Consider the following 23,242-nt stretch of genomic DNA (forward strand, 5'->3'; position numbering starts at 1 on the left):
AGACGTGCTTCCCTCTCCACCGCCCTCTATCATACACACCCCCCCAATGTGGCAGTTGATTTAAGCTGCAAGGATTTACCATTTCGCCCTTTGCTTGTCAGTGCCTGTGCTGCCCTGCGTCAGTATCGCTGCCTGTCGCTTCAGCCCCTCCTCCACCCCACATCCACCTGTTGGCTCCGACAGCGGGGTTCAAGATATTTGCCCATCCCTCAACATCATACCAATGTAATACTATCTGAGCGAGTGATGAAATCAGAGCCGAGACCCCAAACTGTAACTGTGTTCAGTGAGTTATCTGACTGAACTTATACATCAGGACTTCATCAAGACCTGTCTTTTTAATATGGAGAGAATACCGCAGGTGATTTCTGTAGTTTAACCACGTCCCTCTCTCGTGTCACCTCAGGTCGGTGTGGCGTTGCTTCTGGCAGGCATAGCAGCGCTGAACCGAGTCCGAATGGAGATCCCGCTGGAGAAGGAGAACCAGGAGAAACTGGTGAAGTTCATGATACGTATCGGCGTGTTCTCCGTGCTCTACCTGGTCCCTCTGCTGACCGTTCTGGCCTGCTACCTGTATGAGAGCAGCTACAGAGCCGTGTGGGAGACGACCTGGGTGCAGGAGCGCTGCAGAGACTACCACATCCCCTGCCCCTACCAGGTGATACACTCAACTCTAGTTTATTAAAGGAGCAGTGAAATGTATTTTTACATGAATAATTGACTCTATGCAGCCAGTACTGGTCCTACCTGAAATCTGCTTTGGGCACAGACTGAAAATATTTTTACTTTTAAGCTAAAAATAAACAGATGGTTTCTTTGTTGCAGGATAATAATAGCCGAGCTTGTCTTCATGAATATTTGCTTTCATCTGCTGGTGTCATCATTTCTTACACTCTTCATTAAAACAAATGCACAGTGTAAGGATATGATGACACATTTTTGCAACACATACATGTTCACATCACACATGAGTTACACATTTAAACATGAAATTAGTCTGCTTGTTATTATTGCAACAATATATTTCGGTGGTGCTGTATGTATGCATAATACACAAAGATCCAGAAAATACAGATGAGCACTTACTCACAACCTCAGAAAACCAAACACGATCACAGGTGCTAATAGTAGCTGAGATACTGTCGTCACCGTCTGCACAGATGTTCTCGCACATTAAATTCACCACTGGGACAAAGAGGCTAGAAGACGGAGCAGGAGGTAACAGCTGGAGAGCGCTGCTCACCGCCAGATGTGTTTGCACACAGAGATGTTGAGGAGCAGCTACTCGGGGAGGTAGCGTGTCCCAAATACACAGGCGCCGTCCAACATAGACCAAGATGCTCACACGCTGACTCGTCTTCACAGAGCTGCGTTAGCCTCCAGCATCAGAAACACACTGCAGCTCATTTGACAGAGCTGTGAATAATTCAGACAGCTCTCCCTCTCTGCTCTCCTCTGCTCCTCTCAGCCAGGTACAAGCTCCCGCGTGAGCAGCTGCCTCTGCACATCCGCTCGTACCGCTGCATGTGCACAGTGGATTCTGTTAGAGCAGAGAGTATAACAGTGTTGAAGGTGTGCAGTGGTGTGTACTTCATCAGGAACTCAGTATTCTGTGGCAGAAGTAAACGGTCTGTCTTGATGACCACTCAAAGCTCTTGACTGTACAGTTTATCCATTCACACACACATTCATACAGTGCCTCTGTTTGCAGCACTTCCTCTATCACACATCAGTCACACACACTGCTGGTAATTTGGGGTTCAGTATCTTGCCCAAGTACACTACTGCACAGAGAATGGTGGAGACTGGGATTGAGTGGATAACCCGCTCTACCCCCTGAGCCACAGCCGCCCCCAGTATCCTCAGTTTAGGTGCTGCCTCACTTAATCTGGACTTCAGCCATTGTAAAATTGGTGATGTGGCTTCATGTCTTTGTAGCTACTAGACAGTTGAACTGATGATAATAGTGACACAGAGGTGCAGCTGTGGAGAGAGATGCTGCAGCACTGAGCAGGACTAAGATCAGATGCATTTTGCTGCAGAGTCCTGCTCTTAATCTGTCCCATAAACACTGCATTGTGTAAGAGAGCAGCGCAGTAATCCAGTGTGTGTTCCTGCAGGGAGAGGACGGGGGTCGTCAGGGTCGAGCTGCTCCACATCATAGTTGCAGCAGATCTGAACACACACACTGCACGTTCTGCACAGCTCTTACACACCACACTGTACTGTGGAGATGCTCCTAGCTGGAACACCACAAAGACTCAACATTGCAGCCAACCCCCAACTCCACACGTACATGAAAGAACACACGTTTGTGTTCGCACACAAACATACACAAAGTCCATAACATGCCCCAATAGATGGCTCAGACTTAAAGTGCCGTACTATATTTAACTTAAAAGCCTTCCCTGAGGCTCAAACCTCCCTCTGCTGCACACATCCTGAGTGATGCTCGACCCATCCTCAACAAGCACGCACGCACGCACGCACGCACGCACGCACGCACCATGAGATAAAATAAGCAAGAAACCCAAAGACTGTGTTTTTTGTCTAACAGATCATTTTCGGCATAGTTATATTAAGTACATGTCACAGTTTGTGTGTTTTTGTGTGTGTGTGTTTGTGTGTTTGACACAGAAGCTTTAAGCCGCTCGTTGACATAATGAGGATGTCGTTCACTCTCTTATCTCTCCGCTGTAATGGGTGTATCTGTGGATGGCTGAGCCTTGGGGCTCTCTGCCTGGCCCCCTCATAATGAGGCCGTCATGACTACACGTGTGTGCGAGTGCATGTCTGAAGGCGTGTGTGTGTGTGTGTGCGCGTGTGTGACAAAGAGAGAGAGAGAGAGAAGGAGGGAGATGTGGTTCGCAGTTGAAATATTGTTGCTATGGCAGAAAGCAGCAGTGATGTAAATCTGCAATGTCTAAAACTTTGCCTGGAAATACATGACCTTATTTTTATTGACAAAAAAATCTTTTTAGATTTGTGGTTATGGGTTTAAAACAATATTCATAACTCGTGTAGGCTTTTCTCTGTGTCTGTGTGTGTGTGCGTGTGTGCGTGCGTGCGTTCATGTACAGATATCTTTGTGAAGACCATTTTGAGCTGAGAACTCAAAGGGCTGATTTTAGGTTTGGAATTAGGTTTAAATTGGGGTAGGGTAAGATTAGGGATAGGCATTTAGTTGCATTGGTTGGGATTAGGGGTAAAATGTGAAGTGTGGTTAGGGTGTTAGGGTTAGGATTAGGATTAGGCATGATTCAGTCTTAGTTAAAGTCAGGGATAAGGTTTTGGTTAGGCTGTCTACAATGAACGGTAAGATATTTTGTAAGCAGAAAAACCATAAAAAAAAGAAAGCCTACGAGTCAGATATGAAATTTAGTTCAGTTTTATTTGTGCTAAGTCACGACATACACTATGTTGAATGAATGACGTGTGTCGGCTGCTGTTGTGTTTACGCCTCAACCCGATCTGTTGTCAGTGATGATGTGGAGAAGACTGGGAATGACTGAAACCACTGTGAGCAGGAGTGAAGTTTTCATATGATGTTTACATACATGGTGTCTCTTGTGTTTCTGTGTCAGGTTTGGCTTGTTCACATATTAATGAAAATAACTGGATAATTTTCTGGATGATAAAGCTGCAGATAGTATGGTTTTTAAAGATTAAAATATGAGATTTGCAATAGGAAGTCAGTGTCTGCAACAACTATTCCACACACACACTCGTACACACACACTCGTACACACACACCTGCCTTCAGGCCATATGTGGGTGTATTAGCTGCATAACTTCTCTTATTCTGTCTCAACCTCCAGCTCTTCCTCCCACATCCAAACCTACAGAAACTGATGCAATATTCTCTGTTTCTGTGCTCAACACCAACCTATACCTCTCAACCAATAACCACATCTTCTGTGTGTGTGTGTAGGTGGAGAGCAACAGTCGTCCTGACCTGGTCCTGTTCCTCATCAAGTACCTGATGATGCTGATTGTAGGAATCCCCTCTGTGTTCTGGGTGGGCAGCAAGAAGACCTGCTTCGAGTGGGCCAGCTTCTTCCACGGCAAGAGACGCAAAGAGTATGTACTTTATATACACACGCACACACACAAGCTGTAGTGTACACAATAAGAATTGTTTTTAAAATATGATAAATATTTAATATTATATTTAATATTATAAAATAATATTTTATAATAATAATATACTAAATATTTTAGTGACAAACTACCTTTAAATCATCTTTCAAATCTCCTGTGCAGTAAAACTAGAAATGTTGCTAAATACTGAGTCGACATTGGAGCTTGAGATCAACATTACTGCTGCGACTCAAACATCATCCTGGAGTTTTGGAACTCAGTGTGTGTCTGTGATTGTTGTCAGTCACTCAGCTTCAGTCTGAGTGAAGTGTGTCTCTAGTGTGTGTAGACGTGTGTGTGTGTAGACGTGTGGCTTGTCGGTGAACACAGGCCCCTCTCTGCGCTCACTCCCCGCCCCTCCAAATTCAGAGCATTAACCCCCTCTCCCACCGCCTGCTCCACACATTCCTCCATCCTCCACTACTTCACCCACCACTCCACCACCTTCCCCCTCTCCCTCCCCACCCTCCTGCGCCTCTCCCTGCCCACACTGCCCCTCTCCTCCTCCTCCACGCCCTCCTCCATCCCGTGTTGCAGTGCGATGGTCAACGAGAGCCGCCAGGTGCTGCAGGAGCCCGACTTCGCCCAGCTGCTGCTCAGGGACCCCAACATGCCCATCGTGAGGAAGTCGAGGGGCACGTCCACCCAGGGGACCTCCACCCACGCCTCCTCCACCCACCTGGCCATGCTGGACGAGCCGCCCAGCGCCAGCACCAGCCGGGCCGGCTCGCTCCGCAGCGCCCGCTCCAAAGTGAGCAGTTACCACGGCAGCCTGCACCGCAACAGAGACGACAGGTGGGTTCACATTTCCACTTCACACTTTCTAATGCGCTCTACAGAACATTTCACCTCTGACGCTCGTCTCTGTTCTGATCTCAGATACACAGCCTCCAGTTTCCGGGCCATAGATGACCGACTGCCCTACGGTAGCATGCCTCGCCTCAACGACCAATCGCAGCCCAGGCACTGCAGCACCAATCGTCTGGACGGCCTATCGCGACACGGCTCCACGCAGCTCCTGGAGAGCCAGTCGCGGCACAGCAGCGTCAGGGACCTGAGCAGCGCCACTCAGGCTGTTCTCTGTAACCCTGGAAACGGGATCCACAAAGTCCTGGAGGAGGACGGCGCCACAGCCTGAACTGTGATTCTATCTGTGAAGAACACGTGACTGGAAGCTTTGAACTGAGGAGGAGGAAAAACTGAATTTCTGTCTTTTTCTAGAAGGATGAAGAATGTGTGAGGATCCAGTGTGAGCGGGACAGAACACTGATGTAGTTTCACTGTGGGATCCACTCTTGTGCTCAGAGCTGCAGCACCTGACTGTTGGCGTTAGCTCGGCGACGGCTCCATCCGTCCAAATTCAGGGGACTGAGTGTGGATCAATGCCTTAAAACGTTCTCTCACCTTTACCTGATCCACGAGCTGATCCCCAAACACTGAAGCTCAAAGTCCAGACTCCTGATGGTGACGACGACGCTTCACTGTGGGACCAACTGAGCTGAAACTGGGACCAACGCTGACAGACTGCAATGGACTGGCTCTTACTATTTCAATACTACTGTGTATAAAGGACTCTGAACGTAGGACATTACAAACCTCCTCCTCCAGTCGGTGCTCTGGGTCTGAGGCGCTCACTCATCCACTTCATCTTATTTCTAAGTGCTTTACGAAGGACACTGGACTTGGTTGAGGTTCTTTGAGACGTTTCCCTTGTGGACTTCCAAGTCCAGTCACCTTCAGAAAACACTTAGAAGCAAACAGAGAAGCAGGGTATTCTTTTTTTTTTAAACTTACCTTTTTTTAAAGATTTTTATTTTTTACTTCAGCTTCTGATGTTTCACAATTATTTTTCAGCTTCATTTGTCTTAAGTTCTGTTAAATTAACCTGCTGCAACTTTTATTTATGAAAGCACTCAATTCAAAAGGTAACACAACTTTACAGAACCAACAAGTGAGTGTGGATTTTTGCCTTAAAACGTCCTTATGTCAGCTTTACTTGACCCGCGAGCTAATCCCAACACTGAAGGTCAGAATGACGTCAGTCCAGGTTACAGTGGATCTTTTGGTCTCCATGGCGACGTCCTGATGGCATCTGCTCTCTACAAACACTGTATGTGTCTGCTGACCTTTTTTAAAAAGCCTTGTCTCATTTAAAACTGTTTCTAATATTGAGGTACGTCCCTGCACCTGTGCAGCTTTGTATGTGATGATGAGGGGAAAAGTCTGTTGTTCGCCAGTTTGTGTCAAAGGGCTGAAATACAGGGACAAGAGCTGAATCCAAACTCCTGCCTTATCATGACCATGTGTTCAGACAGAAAGACGCAGCGATCTTTACAAGTGGAAATCGTTTGGACTCGACACGTGTCCGGATCCTTTGTCATAAACGTACAGAGAAGAAAAGCAAAATGGAAACAACGTTGAATTGATAGAACTGACCACAGGAAGGTCCCGTGTCCATTTCGCTTCAGTTTCTGTCTGAACACACGTTTACACTTTGAAACAGATAGAACGCCCTTAAATTAGTCAAACACTGAATAGTCTCTCCTGCTACTTGTGTCCTTACTGTAGAGCTACTGTAAATGTTAGAGCAACATTTCCTCTAGTGGCAAAACCTGTGCATAGATGTATAAACTGAATTTTGTTGTTCATTTGAAATAAAGTTGTTTTTTTAAAGAAAGGACAAAAAGGATGTTTGTTTTTTTCAAATCAGAAGAAATGACGACACAGAAACACATTTCCTGTTGTATTTGTAACAGCCCTCCGCTTTATTGAAATACATCGGAGTCAGGTTAATATAATGAGTTGTCCACATAAGTGTGGCAGCCAGTTCCATACATTATTTTTTGTTTTGACCTTACACCTTAAATATTTTTTTTGTGCAAAAAAGAATCTACATCACCTGTAGTGGGTTATCCTCAGTAAAACGCCCAAACTGTTCAAAAAGGAGCAAGTCCAAGTAAAACAACAAACCGAAAAACAAAAATGATTACATCTATAACATGCAAAACTGTACAAATTATTACAAAGCAATCCTAGAAAAAAAAACAAAGTGTAATATGATATGAAAGAGCAAAATAATATAGAAGGTACTGTGGATAAGACCTCACTGAAATGCAAAGGCGTTTGATTTTTTATTTTATTTTGAAGATCTTTCTTCCTCTTAAACGTTACGACTGTGGCACGTCCGCCATCAAACCGCCCGTCGCCCTTCACCCCTGAAACTTTTCAACTCTCTCTCTCTTCCTGCTGTCTCCACCTGGGTCATATCTACTGTACATTACAGCCAGATTCCCTCACTCACGCCTTCATCCATCCGTCGATCCTCTAACACGCTCATTCTCTCATCTAAATGAAAATAATTCATTGGTTCTGACATTTCCTGAGTTTCTCTTCCCCCTCTCTCTACACTGGGAAATCTGGGATCAGCTTCTCTGTACAATATTGGCCGATAATAAAACCGTTTCCTCTCGCCCAGCGAATACATTCTACACACAAACTCCAGCAGGAACTGAGGAGAGTCACTAGCTTAAAAAAAAAAAGTCTCCGAGGAGGTGGTTTGTTCGGAATGAAAACCAGCTTAGTCGCACTCGGGCGCTCCACACGTCCCTCGCTTAATAAAACACTTGGAATGGGTCGTTTGGAACTACTTTGTCGTGTTTCAACCGGGCAGGATCGGCAGGAATGTGCACCGAAGTACTTAAAGTTTTTGTTTCCCTTTCTGACAAACGAGACAAGCGTAATAAAACCGGAGGATTCCGACCCAGGACGCTTCACTGTAAAAGCATTCAGCGGCTCCTGAAGAGAGCATCTGAGACAAAAGGGGCCTCGGCACTGTCACAACACAGTGAGCGCCTTCTTCTTTTACACATAATACCACATTAAAACCACATCGCAGTTGGTGGACAGTTTTCACATTGGGCCCTGCGAGCGTTTTCCTCCAGTGAGATGCTTTTTTTTCAGTGTCTGTGAAGTGAAGGGGATTGAGCAGAGGTAACAGGTTTTTTGGCCGTGAACGCTCCTCCGCTCTGCAGCCGGGAGCCGCCACTCCGATCAAAACGCTCTTTCAAAAGGCCTTTTTCATTCTGCCAGAGGAGAACCTGCCTGGAGGGAGGTTCAGAGGTGCAGCCCTGTTCATTCTACACAACAACAGGTAGCACTAAGGTTATTGTATCTGGACTCACAGAGATCCAAGTGCAGACGTAGTGTCTACATTCTTATTTTAGCATTTGTTTAAATTTTGAAATCAACATGTAGCTTTTAGATCATGAAAACATTCTTCAGAAGAAGCTGAGAAAACTCCTGTCACCACCCTTCTTTTTGTCCTTTTTTTTGGTAAAATGGAGCTGATCTCGAAACAGAAGCACTGACCGTCTCCTTCTGGGTACCACAGTGAATTTTAGAAACACACACTCGTTACACACTGTCGATTAACTGATCAGAGCCGCTTCCCCTCCGACAGCCAGAGGAGGAGCAGGACAAGGCCTCTGCTGCGTGAAAACACCACCTCAGTGCGTGGATAACATGTGTGAGAAATGCTCGTGTTCACTCTACAGTACGGGTAGTAGTGTCGATCCATACATCGCTTTTTTCTTCACTCAAATGCAAAACGAGTGGGGGGGAAAAAAACACACACACACACACACAACGCGTGTCATACATACGATAAAAAACAAAAAAAAACAAATCTAAAATCAAAAGTTAAAAAAAGAAAACTGGAAAGTTGTTTAAAATGGCTTTTGTGTGTGAATACAACCTCAAATCACTCAAAAAAGAAAACAAAGAAAAGTCAAAAGGGGATTTTTTTTCCTTTCCCGTGTAGTTTTCTACATTATCATATATTACTCTCTACTTTGAAACCTATGTACATTATTGTGATGGAGCCTGTGAGTTGGTCAGTTTGGTTTTACAGCAAAGTGGAACATCTACGCTACGATGGCGAGGACACGTCCAGGGGCTGCTGGATGACGCCACTCCCGCTGGACCGATGCGGAGGAAGAGGAGCACAGTGGGAGGCGCGATGGCGTCACGCGAGCCGCCGTTATTAATGCTGCTTGTAGCTTTTTACTGATGGTCAAAATAAAAAATATTATAAAGTCACTGCACTTAGTATTCATGAGCAAAATAAAGAAAAAAAAAAAAAATCATTGCTATCCTTACTTTCTCTTTCTCGCTCTTTTTTTTTAACCTTTTAGATTTTTGCAGCACCCAAAGAGAAAGCGACTGAGGGAAGTGAGGGGGGGGTTAAACTCCACCCGTCTGCTTCAGGCCAGAAAGAAGCAAACCTCCCTTTCCTTGTCTAAGATTGATAAATAAATTAAAATATCGTCCCCTTAAAACCCAAAGGGTCCTATGTACAAGTACAAATCATTTTCTCTCGACAGTAATCCTCCTCTGGTGGTTTTGTTTTCGTTGCATCGTGACGTGTTGGAGTCTGAATGTGAACAGGGGCTGTGAGCAGAGGTTTTTCTTTCCTATATCATGTGCCCTTTCTGAATAAACACATGCACACGCAGGCAAACGCAATACAGCTTCTCTCAAACACACGCACACGCACACACACACACACGCACACCTTCAAACATCAGCACCCACATGTACACTACCACTGTTTGCAGATGAATCCTCCGTCAGTCTCAGTGTTTCTGCTCGGCGTCGGGGGGGGGAAGAGAGACAAACAGAGGTTGTAAAGTGGGACAAATGTTCATGAGGAGGGGGGGGGGTGGGAGCTGCAGTTCTCTGGGCAGTGAGGGGGGGAGTTCTGAGAGGGGGTGAGAGGCTGCGGTGGAGGAAGTAGAGAAGGAAGAAGAAGAGGAGGGTCTGGAGTCCTGTGCTGTGGGCCGGTCGGTTGGATGGTGGGGGGGGGGAATTGGGCGGGCGACAGGCTGCAGGGGGCTCATGTGTCCCAGCCCATCCGGTCTGTGCTCTCCAGGGACAGGGACTTGGTCTTGTGTGGGGAGGCCGGGCTGGGGGGGCTGCTGAAGGTGGAGCTGTTGGAGGCCGTGGAGTGACGGGGGGAGTCCGAGTCCTGGAGGAGGGGACAGAAAGAAGAGAGGAGAGGGAGATAGACATGAAAGGAAGAGGGAGGAAACACAGGGAGGGGCAAAATAAAACACTAGTTAGATGATGCAGACTTTCATTGAGTTCATCTAAAATCTTTACAGAGACTAAAGTGATTCAGATTCACCAAACTAGAGACTGTGCCTCTGTCTGTAATACAATGAGTAATTATGATGTGACCCCCCCCCCCCCCCCCCCCCTTTAAGACCCCTGACAACAAACCAGCAGCTCCCAGGCTACATCCATACCACTTCGTTTTAGTTTGAAAAAACGGTTTTCAAATTAAAACAATCTCTTTCTGCACAACAACGTTTTGGCTCCGTATCAGAAAACGTACTTCTCATGTACGGTGGACATGCAGCTGCCAGTGTAAATAGGAATTGTTGGAATAACAGCTCATGTCCTACACATGTAATGAGTTGTGTTGTTGCAAAATGCAGAATTCAACTGCACAACAGCTGTTAGAAAAGACAACAGGGTCAGCAACATTGAGTTGTTCACTGGTAGTCGAGGCTGCCGCTGGTGGTTTTCTTCTGGAAATGGGTCGTGTGATAGAAGCCCAACGAATCAGCGAAGGCTAAATCGTGACCGAAAGATCCAATCAGAAAGCAGTAAGGAGTATCTATCGTTTCCAAACGTCTCAGTTTCTGCCGGTCCAGACTAAAATGCTGCTCCAAAGTTTTCAAACTAAAACGGGGCCAAACTTCTCTGTTTTAGTGGCTCTAGAACTAGAAAACTAAAAGTAGTGTGGAGGCCTGGTGCATCTGTAACAGAGGTAATGCATCAAACTAAAACGTAGTAACGTGGATCTAGCCTCAGTGAGGAAGGGATCACTGACGGCTGCAGGCCTGCGTTCACTTCGAGCCTGCTGGGTTTTTATGAATCTGCTGTTTTGGGGTGGAGCGCAGATGTGAAGTCAGAATGCAGCGCATCGTTCACGCCCCCCCCACCCCCCCGCTTCCACTACATTCCACATCATCAGCACATCAACAGCTCAATTGAGCAGAAATTATCAGCTCAGGGAAAACAAACATGCAGGCGAGGGCAGAGGAGGGAGAGTGTGTGTGTGTGTGTTGAACTCATACTGTACAACACACAGACTCTTACACAGCCCTTTTATGAGTAAACATGTAATAATATGTAGAACTTAATTAGAGCACTGGGCATGAGTGGATGTGGGATCATTCAGACGGACGCTGTAGCTCATTGTGTGTGTGCGTTATGTTATTTCTACTTCAGTGATCATGTCCTCAGGTCGAGGGAATCTCTGGAATCGTTGTGTTTCCACTTCAGTGACCCCACTTGATTTCCCTTCATGTGCAACAGTCTCCTGTTTGGATCCAAATCTAAACTCAGACAAACACATTTGGCCTGAAAATACCACAGAGCACAGTCACCCCTCTGACTCTTTTCTACCATCTATGGCTACAGCAAAACACAGCGTGACTAGTAGAAACCACAACGTACTGAAGCAAACCTCGACACTGTTGTTGTGGGAAAAACTAGAGTAGACATCACATTTCTGTCTCACGCAAAGAAGCTGCTTTCAGACATGCACTGAGCTCCAGACAATATCGTGACATTCTCCAGAGGGGCGGAATGGGAGAACGCAAATGTAACACGCGACAGATGCAAAAACAAATAAAACAAAAAGAATACAAATTAGTCAGGATGCAAAAGAGGAGCCGTACGCGTAGAAGACACTGACGATGATGTCAACTTGGAAAAACTAAGTTCAAGAGGTTTTGGTGATAAGAACTGATGTTGGTGTCGATGTGCTGTAAATAAATAAAAAAGATCTCCGTGGAATTTATACGTTACATCCCGCCTCCTGCACCACGACTCGCCCAAAGGCTCTGGAGAAACTCTGGACCCCAACTTGCGGAGATTATCTGGCATTCATATCTGATAACAGCCACACACACACACACACACACACACACTTTCACAAGTCAATGTAGATGGGCAGCTGTGTCTTTTTCTGTCAGTCCTAATTCCTCTGCTCTTACAGAAGGCAAAGGTTCTACAGAGTTTATGTTTGAGAATCACTGCCCAGCTACATTGTCTCAGATTGTCTAAGTCTAAGACACATCTGTGTCTGTGTGAGGTTGTGTTATTAACTCATCAGTCTTATGAGTGAGAGATGTGACTGAGGATTCACTCCAAACCATGCAGCTGTTGTGATGTATCAAGTATCACTGTTTCATTAGAGGAAGATCATTGGTGGGACCATGAGAACAGACAATACAGTGAACTTCTTATAAGTCGCTCTGGCCTAGTTGTGCTCTGAACTGGACAGCTCATGGGTACAGGGTTGCCATGGAGCTGTAAGGAAGCAGACATGCTCTGTGATTGGCTGGTTGGGCCGCGGCGGGAAAGGCGTATGCAGAATGGCCGAACAGCAGCAGCAGCAGCAGCAGCAGCAGCAGCGTTGTCCTCGTTCCATCAGATACAAAAATATGGACTCAGGTGGGGTGGGGGACAGAGCGCTGGTGCAGCTGATGCTCCAGTGAAAGATGTGAGAAGCCGCCCGGTGCTGCTGACATGACGGGGCTGGAAATGGTGCAGCGAGGGCCCGTTGGACGGCAGAGTTATGATGACAGCCTGTGTGTGTGTGTGTGTGTTCATGTTCTGAATGCTCCTCATGCTGCTGTGTCGTGTTTGCCTACAGATGCAGAACCTGTGTGTGCACACTCAGTGACACGATGCTCTCAGGTGTGTGTTTGGTGCAAAGTCGTTGCAGCTGTTGACATTACCTTCATCTTACTAAGCAGGGTCCTTAAAGCCCTTTTCAGATCGGGGGTCTTCTCCGACGGTGAGACCGCCTGCCACTGCAGAGGAGAGTTCAGACTCAGCGCCCAGCCCACAGTCAACATGCTGGGTTGGGAGAGGGCAGGCGGGGAGGGGGAGGGGGGGGGCACAGCTGGGGTGAGGGTGGAGGGAGACGAGGAATGGGGCAGAAATGAGGCGCTAATGGAGTTGATTAGGGTCCAGGCTTGTGGGTAATGGGGGATGAGGAGCCACGGGAAGGATGGCGGGCAGTTTGAAGGTGGGTGGTTGTGGGTTGGGCTTGAACGCAAAACCTAAGGTTTGATGCCAGTGAATTTTTTTTTTTAACAGAAGCTTCATGACCAAGGTTACTGGAGGGTCATTTTCATAAATCATTATAATTCAGGAACAGTTTTTCACTACTGCCTGACACCATTAACGTTTTATCTATCAACTCATTAAGGGACATAACAAACATTAGTCAGCTACAACAACCTAAAGCAGGTTTTTATGGGGAGGAATCGACCGCGTCAACACTGGGAGAGAGGAGAAGGCCAGAAGACCCTACGATCCGTTTACTATGAAGCGCTGACATCACAGAGATCTAACCAATCGACTGTAGGAGTGGGATGAGGTGAGAGGCCTGCACGCGGAGGCCGGGATGTTTGTGACTGATGGGATACAGGGAGGAGGTTTTTTTCCAATGGGGAACAATGTGATTTGTTTTCAAGTATTTAAGAACTACTTTGTCTATTGTCTACAATCAAATGACAAGGAAACAACCATGATCTTGATTTGGATGTGTCCATACAAAGCTGATGTTGGGATGACATTAACTTCACATTGAGATTCATAATGTGGCTGTAGATCTGCCCTGTTTAGCTGTTTAGAGTTTTCCAAAATCCCACTCATCTCTACAGAGATGATATTTTACATCAAATGCTTTAATGGTTAGACTCAACCGCACATGAAGCTGCATGTTCAGAGTTAATGTATTTACTGACCTCTCTGTCAAACTGTGAGAGTGGAGCGTCACCACAGTCCATTCCTCCACCAGAGGACAGGGAGCTCTCCGAGGGAGACGTCATGGTCTGACGTTTGGAGCCGTAGCTTCCTCCTGACAGTTCTCTGCGCAGAGCGCTGCCGTTCTGAGAGGATGAGCCTGAGAAACGAGAATCTATGTGAAAACGCTTCATCCTGAAGGTCTAACGATGCCAAAGCTACTTTGATTCTGAGAGGATTTATGAACTCCTGTTAATCACTCACGGATGCCCAGTCCACTGCTGGCGCTCATGGAGCGGCCTGGCTCGGCACGGTTCTTGGTGATGGAGGGGATGCTGACCGAACCGCTGAAACCCGCACGGCTCTCCTGAACACGAACGTTCTGGTTTTAAACACGCACAGAGCAAATACACATATACACCAACAGAGCAGTGCAGGGTAGAGGAGTGAGGAGGGTGCACAGTGAGACACACTACATGCTCCGACGACGCAACACAAACGTGGCCCATGTGTGTTTGTAAGGTTTAAGCAGAAAACATGCAGACATGCAGTTTATTAACACACAATGGGTCAGGTGGGATGAGGATCAATGAACCTAAGTGGGTAATAATAATAATAACAATACTACTACTACTACTACTAATAATAATAATAATCATATATATATATCAATATATATAATATCTGTGCTAAGGTTCATTATGTGATTTGACTCATCTGTTCAGGTCAGGATAGAAAACAGGGAATAACACAGAAACTAGTTTTGTGTTAAGATCATACTGTGCTGATTGTGTAATTGATGCATGAATGTGTCATTCAACTACAACAGCCAAGTTTTCCAGGATGCTTGCATGTCTAAATGTGTGTATTTACTGTTTATAAATGTGTGTGTGAGTGTGTGTGTGTATACCATGGGCAGGTCTTTAAGGATCTGGATCCCGTCTCCTGGTCCCATGTGGGCCACATGGTTGAAGTTGGTGGGGTTGGAGATCAGCTTGTTCCTCATCTCGGGGTCTCGCAGCATCTCCCTGGAATCACACACAACCGAAGCATAAAAATACACACAGGACAGAAAGACATTTAAGGGTGTGTTGCCTAGTGCCGCTGGTAAACTACCTCCTCTGCTGGAGTCGCTCTTCCTCAGGCACCCTGAAGGAGAAGCGTCTCTTGTTGTTTATGCTGCGCACCATCTGCTTCCTGCTGTTGTCTGACGTCTCCGGGACGACCAGCTCATCACCCTCTGGAACATCACAACAAAGCGTCAGATACGTTGACACAAGTGACTACAAAGCACTTCAGATTTACTCTGGTGGCTGAGAGCAGCATGTCAAACTTTATACATTTACTGATGTCACTATTGTGATATAGCACATAGAATATTGTACACAAACTGAATAGTTTAAAAGCCAGAGCAATGAAAACTGCATCTATCAGCAGCCAGTCAGAATATCCTGCTGGAACTGATATAGTTTATATGAACCCAACATTTACGATATGAACCATTTAATTTTTACACCAGAACAGAAATAAACCTCAACACTTTGTTGTGAGTTTTTATCTTTGTGATACTTTACACAGTAAACTTGTGACTTCTTACCGGCCGTCTTGTTTCTAAAGTAGATGAGCCGGACTGTCTCCAGCCCCAGCAGGTTCAGGGAGCCGTCAATGTTCAGAGGCCGCACCTGAAGAAGAATCAGAAATTTATCATCATTAAACTTTCAATCTAATTTACTCTGTTCTTTTTTATTCGTTTAGTCTAAAGATGCAATCTAATATTGCTACTCTTAATCTGAAAATGATTTGATAAAGATTTTGTTAATCTTAATCGGACAGTGCTGCAATCCCAAAAATGAGTGGTTACTATGGTGATGAGACGAACAGAATTAATTAATTTGAGCCAGCAGGTGGAGCCAGAGATATCTCAGATTGTCTCCTCATCACAGCACTGACCTTCTTGAGAGGCATGGTCTGAATCCACTCCATGGTGTTGACGTCAAACACATCCACAGCGTTCTCACTGTACACTGACAGGTAGGGGGCGTTGTAGCCTGGACAGATAATCAGTTTCAAGTGTCAGTCCTCTGGAGTATCTTAATAATGTTAAAATCTTCTCACTGATGTGTATGTTAGGATTTATATTATTTCTAACACATTAGAGAGCATGCTAGCAAACATAGTTGTTTGACTCACAGGCAGAGTTTGGCACAGCCGGCCACATCAGCTCCTGCTGACGCGACCTGCGGCCCTGGGAGTCCACATAGACTCCAATGGAACTGAAGCACAGCAGCAGTTCTTTGCTGGAGATCTCCACAGCACAGAGAGCTTCCAGGCCCTGCTGCGGGATGAAGGCCAGGGTGTGGTCCTCGTGATGGAGAAGGTTGACCGGGGATATGTCACCATGAACACTGCAGAGGACATTGGAAACACAAAGTTATCATAACAATCTTATTTTAAAAGCAAAAATGGAACCATTAGCGGAAAAGCTGCTCTGAATTTAGATCAGATAAAAAGAAAGAGCACCTGTAGCGGGTGAAGCCAGACGTATAGCCCACATAGAGACGCTCATTGAGAAGACCTATCCACTGAATGGGGCCCGGGGCCTGCACCTCTCGCAACCGACGGTGACGACTTTTATTCTTATTCACCTGGAGGACAAATTAAAAAATCGTTTTATTTTTATCTCATTTATAAAAGTTAAAACCATATCATAAAGGTTAAAGGAGTAAACAAGCTTGAAACATTTAGGTAAAGAAACAGAACGAACAACATCTAAAGCTGACGGGCCTTTGCACACTGTTGTTCATCATATTATCTGACAAAGATGTGTTGAAGTGTTTTCTTACCTCGTAGCAGATGATCTGTCTCTTCATGGCCACACAGAGGCAGGTGAGCGAGCCGTTGCGGACAGGGCCGGAGACGATGGTCTGGCAGCCTTTTGTCTCGGCCAGCTTGTACGAGTCGATCTCGCGGCCATCCAGGGCCTGTGTGGGGAAGAGCCGCACATGGCGGTTCCTGCCGGAGATGACGGCCAGCAGCTGCTCCTGGGCGATCAGGTCGATATGGTGCACTTTCTTATTGTCTCCCACCCGGATTATTTCTGAAGGTGGTGGGAGAAGAGGAAAAAAGTGGTGAAGATAAGAAAGGACCAGAGAAAGTGGCATCAAATCAGGTCATCAGTCCAACTACTGTAGGAAACAAATGAAGAAGAAGAGAGCGTTTAAGTGGATCTTACCATCTTTGGTGACATGGATGACAAAAAGGCCTTCCTCATTGCCCAGGGCGACGCGCTCGTGATCTGGGGGCAGAGGGGATAAACGGAGAATTCTATTTTAGTGCCGGTGAGGGGACGTTTCAATCTATTAGTTTCTATTTTCACCGAGCATAGAGGGTTACTCATATCCGATTGGTTATCTGAGAGAATAGCTCTTGCTGAGAACACACAAACATGGAGGTATTTATTTTTGAGAGAACAACATAGATCTGATTACAAAGAAAAAATAAAAAGTGAGAGGGTGCATCTGGGATCTCGAATGACAGCGACATATTTCAGTTGCTTCCTGTTATACCTCGGGCTTGTTCTGTGAACCTCTCTGACAAGGTGCTGTGTCTTTTGAACTGGGATGTGAAGTGTTGCGTGCCCACCTATGATAGCAGCAGATTGTGTTGTCTTGATGAGCGGCAGCGTGCTGTCGTAAGCCTCCTTGGGGATGTAGACGAAGCGCTCCTTGAGCTTGTTCTTCTTGAGGATGCGATGGAGCTCGTTGAGGAGACCCACCCATTTGTTCCTCTCCTGGTCGCTGTCTGCCAGGATTAAGATGGAGGGCTTGTGGCTGCTGGAGGGGGAGAGTTGGGACGCCGTCACCTGAGGAGAGAGAGAGAGGGGACAAACACCGGGGGAAAGGTCACATTAGATGTGGATGGTTATTAATCATTTATGCCCATGACATAAACAATAACATAACAATAAATCAAATAAGTGCTTATAATGAATCAATTTAACTTACTCTGAATATACAGGGGATGTCTTTGCGGCTGGCGTGGATGACGTCAGAGGCCAGGACAGAACTGACTGAAAACTCTTCATCCCTGAATGACAGCATGAGATTTAAAGTTAAACATGCAGGACTTGCTTTCAGACAATTAACCATCCTGGGTTGAGCTCAGCCACAAGAATATCTGAATAAAATCTAACTATAACATAATATAACAATGATTTTATATTGATTAATAATACAATCATTGTTATTATTATTAATAAGAATGACTAATTTCTCTATTAATCAATTAATTGATTTTGGTGCACAAAAAAAAAAAATCACAATTTCCCAAAGCTTCTCATGAACAATCAAAAAAGTTACATTTGTATTTCAAAATTTGTCTCATAGGACTTAATGTGTACAACGTATGACATCCTTCGTCCTTAACCCTCAACTGAGATGAGGAAAAACTTAAAAGAATCAGCTTCTTAACAGAAAAAAAAAAAAGCAGAAACCTCATGTTATAGAACTTGTCTGAAGAACAGAGCAAAACTCAAGATATTCAGTTTAGTTAAGAGGACAAAGAAAACCAGGAATTTCTCCCATGTGTAATTGCTTAAGCTCAGATAATTACAGCACCTATGAGGAGCTGGTAGTGCTGGTTTTACCTCATATCTATGACTTGGCTGACGACTACACTTGGTAGTGTTGCTTTTCCTTCTCCCAGTTCGTAGAGAAACAGTTTGAAGTCGCACACCACGGCCATTGCCCTCTGCCAACCCTTCTTCACCCCGGTGGGTTTGGGCACCTGGAGTAGACAGAGACACAGCTCAGTGTTACACATCAACCAGAACATTCACCAGGAACTTTCAACAGTGTAATTTAGAAGTGCCGATTCAGAACTAAACGTTAACCTTTGTGTGACTGAAGGACAACAAGAGAGAGAGTGAAAGTCGAGGTTCATTTGCATTCGAAAACCAAAAACCAAGGCCTGTCCCAAGGTTTTCAAAAATCTGCATTCTTTGTTGATTATTGATTGCTCAATGTTTGCAGTGTTCATGGTGATAACCGAGTCTCACTCACCCTGACATGCCCTTCGTACGCAGTCCCGATGCCCCTCTGAGGGTCAATACCCAACGGGCCCTTGGTCTGGTCCTGGGGCACGGGACACACAGCCGGAGCCTTGTCCGCACACGTTACATGGCAGGAGAAGTTACACACTGGGCGAGGAGACAGAGGGGACAATTAGGAGAAAAGTTTCAAGTTTGTCATAACAGAGAATGTACTCGAACTAGTGTCATTCAAATCAGAAACAACAGTTCACAGGTAGAGAATCCATCTACTGTATTTTCTGACAACACCTTAATTCATCAACTTCCTTTGTTTCTTACCTTCACAGGTACAACCCTGACGTATGAGCCCCACCATGAGGGAAGTGCACTGGTTACACTTAGTGGGCGTGCTGAATGACTTCACCACAAACTGATGTGCTTTGGGCTGTGGAGAATACAAGAGAGAGACATAAGCAGTTTTCAGATATGACCTGTGGGTGAAGTCTGGAGATTACCAAGAGTTTGCCTTTCACACATGCACAATGCGATTCCTTCTCATTATTCAGGTGAGAGCTTGGGCAGCCGGGTGCAGCAGAGGCAGGAAATAACGTATTAATTCCGCAACGGCGATTATGTGATCATGTTTACAAGACCCCAACACTGTCATTGGCTCTTATCAAACTCTCTAGAGCTCTCCGTCAGTGTTTTCTATGTGTGTGTCACCACTTTTTCACAGGGAGATATTTGTTAACTTTTTGTTTCTTTCATTGTCGTGTTTTTTCCATTTGGTCGCATGTTAGAAATGTTATCAACCCTTCCCGCTCTGGCATAATATGAGGTCGACTGAGAACAGTTACCTTAGGTGAGGAGCGTCCAATACTGCCGTACCCTCCTGACCGCATGGTGGGCGTCTGGACTGTACGAGGAGGATGGTCTATTAACTGTGAAGACACAGAAACAGAAACCAAGTTTATCACTGGGACTTGGTGGACAGGCCAAAGCCTTCCAGGAAACAAGCTGAGGAAAATGGATTCTGTGATGCAAGATCTCAGACAAAGTTTCAACATTGTGTGTCACTTAAGTTACAAGAAGTTTCAAGATGGACGACAAAACAGGGTTTAGGTGGATTTATATTTTTTAATACTGTATTTGGTGATGCTGATCGCAGTTCTACAACTTTTAGGCAACAGAACCATCTGCCTTCTGATTGGGCTGTGTTTCGTAAGTTGATTGTCATTGCCCAATCACATTCAGGTATAGAGGTAGGTTAAGGGCACAGTCACACGAATTCCACACGAAGCCACGCTTCAGATCTGCCTTGCAACAGGAAATGAGTGTTTAATTCGCCCCTCACTCACACAGATGGAAAAGAACGGGAGGCGAAGGATCGCCACTGCTACATGTGTGACCGTGCCCTAAAAATTCAGACTTGTGACTTCAGTGTCACGCACACAGCCTTCTGTCTTGGTGTGATCTCACTGCTGATATTCATTGACATGGTCTGTTTTTTCCAGCACATGAACAAATTTTGATTTCTCGTGCAGATGTATGTTACAGGTTTTCAACTATGAACTCTGGAATAATCACTTTATTGCACAAACGTATGTGTGTTAGAAGGACGCCAATATAATTTATTATTTTGACAACAGTCTGATAACATGTTAATAAGTTCAGTTCAGACTGGAGTCCAATGTTGGCGTCAATGTTTGTCTTCCTCTCGTACTGCTGTTCCTTGTATTACCCCATATATATGTTACTTGTGCTGAACTATTTAACAGTCTCAGTATTGTGAGCTGAACCTTGTTAATTGTCAACTGATTTTGTTATAGGGAATATTTACACCTGTTTGCCAGAAATACAGATGGCAATGACAGGAGCTCCTGAAGCTAAATTACTTAGAGATCCTTTTCACTTCTCCTATTTAAAAATAACCTTGATCAGGCTTTTTAACGGTGGAAAACAGTGTGGCAAATTCCACCTGGCTGGAGTAGTTATCCACTAGATTAGGTGATCAAAAGTCAGAATTGGATTACTAGAGTCGCAGCAGTTTCTTATACAGACTAAAGCCCATTTTCCAGTGGTCAAAAAACCCACAAACATCAGGCTTTTGACTGCAATGGAAAATGGATGCAATCAGCATTCCCTCCTGGGTCAAATGACTCAGGCTCTGATCGGCAGTGATGACACATGACAGCGGGGTGGACGTCTAGACGTTAGTGCGGCACTTTTTCTGCGCAACATTATGAGGCACATTGAACCTTTGGGTGTTGGTCACATAAATGTTTGTGTACTTACTGATTTGTACACCTTGGGAACAACATATAAAGTAAACCTGTGACTTTTGGTGTAAAAGAGGTATAAGGGGTTTTCTGACCTCTATAGGCTCCATATCACTAGCCATTGAGGGTGAACGTGAACGGGACTTGAGGTGGGACTTGGGGTCATCTTCCCGGGATGGAGTGTTGGAGGGGGTGAAGTTATCCATAGAGTCCACCTGAGGATAGAGAGGGCGGAGAATGAGAGGACAGAGGGATGAGTAAGAAGGTATCAGTGCGAAGGGGAGGACAAAAGGAGGGAGATGGAAGTATAAAAGAGGAGGATGACGGCAGGAGGAAAGGCAGAAGAGAAGTAGAGAGGTGGTGATGAGGGAAATGGAAAGAGAGCGAAAGAAGAAATAAGTGTTAGTTAAAACTAACCAGAGAACAATATGCAGCATCCATGCTAATACAGAAGTGCAAGCACCACAATAAACAAATGAATAACAGAATAAAGTAATGCTGTGGTCGAGATATGTGTTGTATCTGTTAAAGTGACCACAACTCTAATGCACCTCATGTACCAACACAAGGCTACACATCACAACCCAACAACCACGCTAATGTAAGGCACCGCGAGACATCATACACCATGCACAGCCATTCACAAAGCTACACTGCAGAATATACACAGACTCAAGTGCAGACACCCAGCAACAGCATATGAAAGATCCACATCATAAATGTAAAAAAAATAAAAATAAAAAAGAGCTGTTCATTTTTAAACCCCTGCCATGCAACAACCAGACAGCCACAGGAAACAAACACACAGGAAATGCACACACAAATTACATCACTGTGAAAAAGGACAACACGGTACATTCAGAAAGGCTCAATGACAGCAATCACAGAGCGCAGTGATGGAGCTTACACGTCTGCCTTTGCTAGTTGGGCCAACGGATGGCGAGCGCTTCAGTGGCAGGAGAAGAGGCAGAGAGTGGCAGAGACACAGAGATGAGTGAATTATCAAAAGGCTGAAAACACGTTCAGACATTTAGAAGAGAAACATGAACATAAAGGGATCAAAGCCTGTGTTGCTCTACACCAGTGGTTCCCAACCTTTTATTGTCTGATGTGGCTTTACCACCGCAGCCCACCAGAGGAGCTCAAGTACAACTTCATCAGCCACAATCAGGTGTGTTCTTATAAACAGACTCTAAACAAACTATAAAGGTGGATAATCTTCCAATATTTGAATACAACCAATATAAAACCAGTCACCCTTTATGTTTAGTAAAGTATTAACATAAATATATATATTTTTTTTTATTAAAACACTTTACATCTTTTCTCTCTTTGGATATTTTTTTCTATTTATTTCTCTTTTGTCCATTTTATTTAATCTTTGCTATATAGAATTGTATTCGCTTTTATTCTGCCTCTGGTGTTTCCTCATTGGTATCATCAGGAGTTGTGCAGGCTGGATGGGGATGCTTTTGTTTTTTGGGGATGTTTCGCCTTTTGTCCGGGAGCAATTAGTTTTAGCTAACAATATTGTGTTCATCCATTAATACAACCTATATATATATATATATATATATATATATATATATATATATATATATATATATATATATATATATATATATATATATATATATATATATATATATATATATCTCAACTGTTTACTGATTACTTTTAGATAACTGCTTCAAAATGTCCATCACCTTTAGCTTCTATTATCTGATCATTTCAACTTCTCTGCTTTCTAACTAGTCTTCACACACTCTTAGTGACAACGTGTCTTAATGTGGTACAATTCACTCAGATTGAAAATCTTTGAAGATTGCAACACTTTAATTTGGCTGTTTATACAACGTGAAAATCTGAGTTTTTTTCTTTATAATATAATAATTTATATATAATATAGTCTATAATTCAGTTTCAGCTGAGGTTTCCAGTTTTCCAGTACAACAGGTTGAGAATC

General features: G+C 44.7%; 2 protein-coding genes across 10 annotated transcripts in view; one reads left to right on the forward strand and one right to left on the reverse strand.

The window, feature by feature from the left end:
- Positions 1–6,820, forward strand: part of fzd3a (frizzled class receptor 3a) — a 21,821-nt gene extending 15,001 nt beyond the window's left edge. The window contains exons 6-9 of the mRNA XM_034579882.1: positions 407–658; positions 3,932–4,080; positions 4,678–4,935; positions 5,020–6,820. Of these exons, the coding sequence (XP_034435773.1) occupies positions 407–658; positions 3,932–4,080; positions 4,678–4,935; positions 5,020–5,278 (918 nt within the window). The 3' untranslated portion in view covers positions 5,279–6,820. The remainder of the gene's footprint in view (positions 1–406; positions 659–3,931; positions 4,081–4,677; positions 4,936–5,019) is intronic.
- Positions 6,821–6,874: 54 nt separating this feature from the next.
- cdc42bpab (CDC42 binding protein kinase alpha (DMPK-like) b) overlaps positions 6,875–23,242 on the reverse strand; it is a 77,152-nt gene continuing 60,784 nt past the window's right edge. For 2 of the 9 annotated variants that reach the window (XM_034579875.1, XM_034579872.1), the window contains 20 exons: positions 22,184–22,222; positions 21,372–21,491; positions 19,855–19,938; positions 19,337–19,442; positions 19,029–19,165; positions 18,614–18,753; positions 17,973–18,054; positions 17,611–17,830; positions 17,201–17,263; positions 16,812–17,065; positions 16,489–16,613; positions 16,159–16,373; positions 15,919–16,016; positions 15,566–15,650; positions 15,085–15,208; positions 14,879–14,996; positions 14,233–14,350; positions 13,971–14,128; positions 12,954–13,028; positions 6,875–10,165 (listed from right to left, as the gene is read on the reverse strand). In XM_034579875.1, the coding sequence (XP_034435766.1) occupies positions 10,034–10,165; positions 12,954–13,028; positions 13,971–14,128; positions 14,233–14,350; positions 14,879–14,996; positions 15,085–15,208; positions 15,566–15,650; positions 15,919–16,016; positions 16,159–16,373; positions 16,489–16,613; positions 16,812–17,065; positions 17,201–17,263; positions 17,611–17,830; positions 17,973–18,054; positions 18,614–18,753; positions 19,029–19,165; positions 19,337–19,442; positions 19,855–19,938; positions 21,372–21,491; positions 22,184–22,222 (2,493 nt within the window). In that variant the 3' untranslated portion in view covers positions 6,875–10,033. The remainder of the gene's footprint in view (positions 10,166–12,953; positions 13,029–13,970; positions 14,129–14,232; positions 14,351–14,878; positions 14,997–15,084; positions 15,209–15,565; positions 15,651–15,918; positions 16,017–16,158; positions 16,374–16,488; positions 16,614–16,811; positions 17,066–17,200; positions 17,264–17,610; positions 17,831–17,972; positions 18,055–18,613; positions 18,754–19,028; positions 19,166–19,336; positions 19,443–19,854; positions 19,939–21,371; positions 21,492–22,183; positions 22,223–23,242) is intronic. The other 7 variants (XM_034579876.1, XM_034579881.1, XM_034579874.1 and 4 more) reach the window with 6 other exon arrangements.

Source organism: Hippoglossus hippoglossus, chromosome 24, assembly GCF_009819705.1.
Source record: "Hippoglossus hippoglossus isolate fHipHip1 chromosome 24, fHipHip1.pri, whole genome shotgun sequence".
In the NCBI taxonomy this organism is placed as follows: domain Eukaryota; kingdom Metazoa; phylum Chordata; class Actinopteri; order Pleuronectiformes; family Pleuronectidae; genus Hippoglossus; species Hippoglossus hippoglossus.